We start from the raw sequence: 7,612 nt of genomic DNA on the forward strand, positions 1-7,612 counted from the left end.
TGAGTCAGGTGGCCGCGGGAGTTTCCCCCGACAAGACCCGGGGAACACGCTAACGGGGGTTGTGTACACGCTCCACTGACACAGCTTCACGCTGCCGGGCAGCCGCTGATCACGCGTGGCCCTGGAAGCCCATTGGCTGGAGCTTCACACACCTTTGCTACTGATTGGCCGGCCGCAGGCTCCGCCCCCACCCCCGCCCGCGGCGCGGGGCAGGGTGAGCGGCTACCTGAATGGGGAGGGGGCAGACGGCGCGGTGCGCGGTAGCGGCGGGAGTGGCGTCGAGTGTCTCTGTGCGCCCGTCGGTGGCCAGGCAGCCGGCAGCCAGTCAGCTCGCTACCTGCAGCTAGGCTGCCTACCATGCTCAACTTCGGTGCTTCTCTCCAACAAGCTGCGGTAAGTAAGTCGCTTGGGGATGCCCTGGTCCTTCTCTGCGCCGTGGAGCCTGGGGCTAGCCGGGGGACGCGAACTCTGACAGCAGCCACGCCAGGGAACCCAGGCTGCAGCGGAGTCGGGGGGGGGGGGGGGAAACCCAGGGGCTTCCTGACCGTAGGCTGCACTTCAGCGAGGGCGTTTGACTCGGAGGGGTTGGAGGACTAAGACCTGGATACCGCAGAGCGGGATCTGGGTCCGAGGGGTATCGGGAAGGGGAAGCGGTAGCCCCCCAAGGGAGATCTCAGTTAACAAGTGAGGGAGTTACGGGCCGTAGAGGGGCGGGGGCAGCGGGCCGGGGCTGCTGCTCTGGCGGCGAGGTTGGTGGGAGGTGTGGACAAGGAGGGGGCGCACCCCGCACCTGGCCCTAGGGAAGATGCCAGTCTGGATCCGGACTGCGCCCCAGGGTGGCAGGGGGCTGCTCACTGATTGGGGTCTGAGCAGGCTTGCAGGACGGGGCTGCTCCGCCGAGCTGGTCGCCCGCGGGGCTGGGGGAGGGGGCTCGGCGTCGGCGCGGGGGATGGCACGTGGGCCCTGCAGCCGCCAAGCGGGAGGGGGGTGTCGAGGTACCCCGCCGACGTCTGGAGAGACTCCATCCCCGGCGGAGGCAGGTGGCCACCTTCCGATGACTGGAGGGGGCTGGGACCTGCCTCGGGGGCCGGGGGGGGGGGGCGGGGAGCGGGATCCAGCCTCTGGGTGGGAGGGAGGTGGGCGGGGAAGCCGGCTCCGCGAGACGCGGGGGCCGCCCGCATGTCTAGGCGGGAGCCGCGGGCTCCGGGGGCTGTGCGTCTGGAGCTCGCGCCTGTGGGGGTTGCACGTCTGGGAACCCGCGGAGACGGCGGCGGGCCGGAGCTGGCGGAAGCCGCGGGGAGGGGGCGCCGCGTCTGCGGGACACGCGGGGGGGGGGGTCGGAGGTTCCCGCGGGCCGCGTGGGCGGGGAGCGCCTGGGGCTTCGGCCGGGTCCCCGGGGTCTGCAGGCGGGAGGAGGGCGGCGGCCGGGCTTCCGCGGGAACTCAGCTCCTCCTCCCGCCGCCAAGGCGGAGTTCTGGGCTGGGCCCGGAGCGGGTGCGCCCGGGGAGCTCCTCGTCCCCGGGTGACCCAGCCCCGGCCTCCGCCAGGGGCGGGAGCGAGGCCCAGCCCCGCTGTCGGTTCCTAAGGGAACGGCGGCTCGGGGGAGCTGGCAGGGGCGGGCTCCACTAGCGCCGGCGCCGCCCCGCCCTCCCTCTGGGCCCCTCCCCGCCGGGGCGGTGGGGGGGGGGCCCGGGGCTCAGGAAGTAGGGGAAAGGTGACGGCGCGGCAATTCCCAGTTCACGTTTCCTGCGCGGCCCCGGGCAGCCGCTGATCACGCTTTGTTCACATGCCTCGCCCCCACCCCCGCCCCCGCTCTGGGCCGCCCAGCCAATCAGAGTGCGGGCCGCCGGCAGGCTGGCCAATGGCATGGGCCGGGGCGCGGAGACGTGCTCGCGGAGAGGAATGTTCCCAGTGACTCACCCGCCAGCCTCATTGAGGTTAGGGCGGCCCCAGCGGTTGGTCTCGGCCAGCGAGGATCTCCCCCGCCGGCCGCCTCCGCCCCCACCCCCTGCGCCTGCCTCCCTGCCCGCGCTTCCCTTTCCTGCCGGCCGCCCTGATCCCTTCCTTCCCCACCCAGTTTCCCTTCCTAGCCCTTCCTGGCTCTGGCTCTCTCTCCCCGGCCTACCTTTCTTTTTTTCTTTCTTTGCATGCGTGTCTCTGGAAGCTTTTACACATGCCTGCTCTGTGTCTGTGGCGGCTTACATAAAAGGCGCGCGATTATGCAATTGCATTGTTAGTGATATTTCCACAGCCCTGGCTCTTGTTTTTAAGGATCATCTTTAATCCAAGCTTCAAGAATAAATACAGTGTAACTTATGAAGTAATGACTCTTGGTATTTTTACACAAGCTCCGTGAAAAATAGGGAGTTGGTCATTGGGCCTTTAAAGAAGTTAATATACGTTCTGTTTTGATTCTTGCAGATTTCTCAAGTAGTTATATTCTCTGGCTTCGGCCTCTAGTATTGAGTAGCAAACATTGTGTTAAAGGCCCAGCAAAAGAGTATATAGGCATTAGATGAAACTTGGACAAAATAAGCTTTGCATTTTTCATCTGTACCTAGGTAATGAAGTTGTCAATTTTAGCTTTCAAATAGGAATCCCTGAGCATTGTTCGATTTTTTTTTTTTAATTTTAAAACTATTCACAGGGGTTTGACTATTCAAAGATCGAACCCATATCAGCCTGGTATTGTATAAGAAATTCCTGTAATCCTAGCTATTCAGGAGGCTGAGATCTGAGGATCAAGTTTCTAAGTCAGCATGGCACGAAAGTACTTGAGACTGACCCCACCTAACCACCAAAAAAGTTGGACCTGTGCTTATAGAGTATGAGCCTTGAGCAAAAGGAAAGAAGGGTAGCACCCAGGCCCTGAGTTCGAGGCCCAAGATTGGCACTCACACAAAATTACTAGTACTGCAAAACAAACAAAACTTTACTTTGTACCTGTAGTTTGGAGAATTTTTCTCCCTGGCGCCAGTGGCTCACACCTAACTACTGAGGAGGCTGAGATCTGAGGATCAGGGTTCAAAGCCAGGCTGGTCAGGAAGAGTCCGTGAGACTCTTTATCTCCAATAAACCACTCAGAAAACAGGAAGTGGCGCTGTGGCTCAAATGGTAGGGACTAGTCTTGAGCTGAAGACCTCAGGGACAGCTCACAGGCTCAGAGGTCAAGCCCCATAACTGACAAAAACAAAAAACTTTTCTGCAGAATCCTCCCTTAATTTTGCCTGACCTCAGTCTCAGGTGGCTACTCTAGAAAGACAAACACATTTTTCTTCTCAGCAAGTATTACTATATTCGAGGCACAGATGCATTGAGAACATTGTTCTTCGTCCCCTTAATGCTGATAAGTTATTCCTCTTTTGTATTGCAAGGAAATCAATATTCAAGCAATCTAGATGGGGGGGGGCGGTATTACTATCATGAAGACTGGGTTACCTGACAAGTGAAAAAAATGAATTTTAGCTTGGAAAGGTTGCAAGTTTTATTTGTTTTTTAAAAGAAAATATTTCTCTGTGTCATTGTATGATGAGAAGCTGATAGCTTCATCTTCTGTTTTTATAGGAGGAGAGAATGGAAATGATTTCAGAAAGGTCAAAAGAGAGTATGTATTCCTGGAACAAGACTACAGAGAAAAGTGACTTTGAAGCTGTCGAGGCCCTCATGTCTATGAGCTGCAGTTGGAAGTCTGGCTTTAAGAAATACCTGGAAAACAGACCTGTTACTCCAGCCTCTGATACATCAGAGGAGGAGAGTCTGCTTCCAGGCACACCTGACTTCCATGCCATCCCAGCATTTGTAAGTGTTGTTCTTAAATGGGTGTAAATTATATAGTTTATTACCATTTATGTAATGAAATGCTAAATTTCTCCTATGCATTTCTCTCCTTCAGTGTTTGACCCCGCCTTACAGTCCCTCTGACTTTGAGCCCTCTCAAGTGTCAAATCTGATGGCACCAGCGCCACCTACTGGACATTTCAAGTCATTCTCAGACCCTGCCAAGCCTACTATCCCTGTACCTTTCAAAGAGGAACAGAACCCAGTATCTACCCCCAAACTCCCCAAGGCTCAGGCAACAAGTGTGATTCGACATACAGCTGATGCCCAGTTATGTAACCACCAATCTTGCCCAGTGAAAGCAGCTGGCATCCTCAACTACCAGGACAATTCTTTTAGAAGAAGAACCCACCTAAATGTGGAAGCTGCAAGAAAAAACATTCCCTGTGCAGCTGTGTCACCAAACAGGTCCAAATGTGAGCGAAATGCGGTGGCAGATGCCGACGAGAAAGCAGGTGTGCCACTCTATGACTTTTCTGTGCCTTCCTCAGAGACTGTCATTTGTAGGTCTCAGCCAGCCCCAGCATCCCCGCAGCAGAAGTCTGTGTTGGTGTCTCCACCCACAGTGCCCACAGGGGGAATGTCGCCTCTGCCTGTCATCTGCCAGATGGTTCCTCTTCCTGCAAACAACCCCGTTGTGACCACTGTTGTTCCCAGCACTCCACCCAGCCAGCCACCGGCGGTCTGCCCGCCTGTGGTGTTCATGGGCACTCAGGTGCCCAAAGGCGCAGTCATGTTTGTCGTCCCTCAGACCGTAGTGCCGAGCCCAAAGCCTCCAGTGTTGAGCCCCAACGGCACCAGACTCTCTCCCATTGCTCCTGCACCTGGGTTTCCCCCTTCAGCAGCAAAAGTCACTCCTCAGATCGACTCATCCAGAGTAAGAAGCCACATCTGTAGCCACCCAGGGTGCGGCAAGACCTACTTTAAAAGTTCCCACCTGAAGGCCCACATGAGAACACATACAGGTATGGATAGAGCTCTTGTTCTTTGTGTCTTTAGAACGAGTGTGGACATGGAGCGAGTTTGGCTATGATCACATATACAAAGCAAGCTTGTTAAGGAAGAACGTGCTTTATCAACGGGTAATAATTTACCAGAATTCATTCCCCTAAAAGACCTCCTGTGGACTTTCATTTTTAACTCAATGGCTTTTTAGATGCCTGGGTAGTTTAGTCAAAGGATCTTGAAAACTGTTAGACTAGTTGAGGCCCAATAGCCATTTGGCTTTAGCGTTCCTGAGAAGAGTATCGCAACCATGATGAAGTGAAAGTAGCAAGTAGAGCAATACTCATCCTGTGATAATTCAGTAATTTCTTAATGTATAATAACGATAACCTGAATTTCTCTGTTCTAGGAGAGAAGCCTTTTAGCTGTAGCTGGAAAGGTTGTGAAAGGAGGTTCGCCCGTTCTGATGAACTGTCCAGACACCGGCGAACCCACACAGGCGAGAAGAAATTTGCCTGTCCCATGTGCGACCGGCGGTTCATGAGGAGTGACCATCTGACCAAGCACGCCCGGCGCCACCTGTCAGCCAAGAAGCTCCCAAACTGGCAGATGGAAGTGAGCAAGTTAAATGACATTGCTCTACCTTCAGTCCCTGCACCCAACCAGTGATGGATGAGGTGAAGAATGAGAACTAACTTTAGTCCCAGCTGGGAAGCAGTGGTGGGGTCAGAATACTTCCGCTACAAAAGTCTGTGGCCCTGGAGAGGGGCTGAGTGTAGCCTATGACCTGGGGTGGAGCCCAGTATGGGTCACATGACCAGTGCTTTGGCCACTGGCCCATCACTGCAGGGCAGGTTTCATTCACCACATGAGAGATGAGGGCTTGTGTTCCCTTGAGTATGGTTTGAAGGTTTCAGGTGAGGTCACAGGTAGCACAGGTTTAGAGTGTGTGCACCTCTGTTACTTTTTTTTTTTGCTACATTTGAGACCAGTTTTTCAATGTGACTCTTCTCAAGCACTGGTTTCAAGAACAGAGAGACTAGAAATCACGGTACAGAGATGGACATCAGAAATCAGTTTGTATTATTATACAGATTGTCATCTTTTCCTAGAGTTATCTTGTTCACTATTTCTAGTCTTTCCCGTCAACTTCATGGGTGTAGTTACTGAATATATCTTGAACTATGATTTTTACACTATTGGTATTTGGAATTGAATGAAGGCTGTACATTGCTAAAGGAGAGGCCCAAGGAGTTTGGAATTTAATTGCTTTGAAGTACAGCTACAATTTTCATTTTGCATTTTTGTTTTGAAGGTTTAACAAATGAGTATTTAGGCATTTTATTATGCTTTGGACTTTAGTTTGCCTGCAGTTTCTTGTGTAGATTCGAAAATTGTATATCAATGTTTTCTGTAGACTCTAAGATACACTGCACTTTGTTAAAGAAAAAAGATTCTGAAAATGAAAATACATTTTGTAAAGAAGTATATCAGTAATTTTCAGATAACTCCTTGAAAAAGACGGCTCATGTTATCCGTAAAGTACCCTTACATTATGAAGATAAAATGTGTGCTTTATTAAATTACAAAATTAGTGACCATTATATACAGATAGATGAATGTCCTATTTATTTATATGAGTTTTTCGGGGATATAGAGTTAGGTAGGTAGGGAAATTATTATTGCCAGAGTATTTACTTTGTTTTTCAACTTGAAAAAATAGTTATGTTCTCCTTACCACCCCAATTTGGAAGTACTCAAAAAACTCCCATCGAGTCCTTCCACAGGCCAGGCAAGTGCTCTGCTACTGAGCTACATCTTCGGCCTAGCACAGGGGCTTTTATTAATTAACAGCATTTCTGTTCTGTTCTGTTGTATAGTAGATGATCTACACAGTGGTAAAATTGTTTAAAATACATAGTGAAAATACCACCATATATTCCCATTTAAAGGTTTTCTGGCATCAAAACTTGGAATCTTGGTAAAAAAAAAAAAGTTTTTTTTCTTAATTAGAAAAAAATCCTTGTGAGTTACAATTTGCACAATGTTTCTTTTGTTGTACTTTATATCTTGTTTACAATAAAGAATTTTCTTTGGTATACTTAATAGCTTGTTGTGTTTGTTAACCATTTTTAGCCCTCACCTTGACAGTGATTGCATAGTGTCTGATTTTCTCCTAGAGTCTCATTCAAATTGAGTACAGAGGGAGCTTCCCTCTGAATCAAGAGTTTAAAAAATGAGGCCAGCTAGCTATATCTTAGTTGAAATGTGTGAGCTAGCCAGTTCTAGAAAACCAACACATTTTAGTTTTAAACATTCTTGTGCATTTCGGTAATTTGAGATTAAGAGCTCAGCCCTCAGCAAAACCTTGTTAAGTAGCATTTTAAGATAAAATGGAACACTACAGTAAATAAGCACAAGCAATGAAACTGCTGTGGCAATAAAAGCCTGACCTATTATCCAGAGAGTGAAAGACCATTCTAGAAGTTGCATTAATTCTGACTAGAAAGTGATTGATGCCTTACTTGCAACAAACATTAGTATTCAAACATGGACATGTTTAAATACCATGTCCCATCTGAAGAGAAATAAACTGCTAGTCACTCATCAGTAAGGATGTACTCTAAAATCCCTAAGGTCATGTCCAAATTCATGGGTGACCTAGAATCTGGCTTACTGTTGCATCCTGGTGAGGGGCAGTTGCAGGATGGGTGTCTAGTCATCTGTTCACCTGTTGTTTTTTTCTTGGCAATTTAATACCACTTATGTTCAACATAGATGTTGAAGAGGAACTTTGCTCTTACGAGGCTTTGCTGTTGGGTAATATGGG

The 7,612-nt window shown here is 50.4% G+C and overlaps 1 protein-coding gene across 1 annotated transcript; it reads left to right on the top strand.

The window, feature by feature from the left end:
• The first annotated feature begins 269 nt into the window (after nucleotides 1-269).
• Nucleotides 270-6,888, top strand: Klf10 (Kruppel like factor 10). The gene is made up of 4 exons (XM_042673083.1): nucleotides 270-393; nucleotides 3,565-3,798; nucleotides 3,893-4,802; nucleotides 5,192-6,888. Exons 1-4 carry the CDS (start codon nucleotides 358-360, stop codon nucleotides 5,449-5,451), a joined length of 1,440 nt encoding a protein of 479 aa, XP_042529017.1. The 5' UTR covers nucleotides 270-357; the 3' UTR covers nucleotides 5,452-6,888.
• Nucleotides 6,889-7,612: the final 724 nt, after the last annotated feature.

This window comes from Dipodomys spectabilis, unplaced genomic scaffold, assembly GCF_019054845.1.
Source record: "Dipodomys spectabilis isolate Male_0828 unplaced genomic scaffold, ASM1905484v1 ptg000783l, whole genome shotgun sequence".
NCBI classification, from domain to species: Eukaryota; Metazoa; Chordata; class Mammalia; order Rodentia; family Heteromyidae; genus Dipodomys; species Dipodomys spectabilis.

Coding starts and splice junctions, on each gene's coding strand:
- Klf10 (XM_042673083.1), top strand. CDS start 358: ATGCTCAACTTCGGTGCTTCTCTCCAACAAGCTGCG. Junction 3,799..3,892: donor TCCATGCCATCCCAGCATTT/GTAAGTGTTGTT, acceptor TCTCTCCTTCAG/TGTTTGACCCCGCCTTACAG. Junction 4,803..5,191: donor CCACATGAGAACACATACAG/GTATGGATAGAG, acceptor TCTCTGTTCTAG/GAGAGAAGCCTTTTAGCTGT.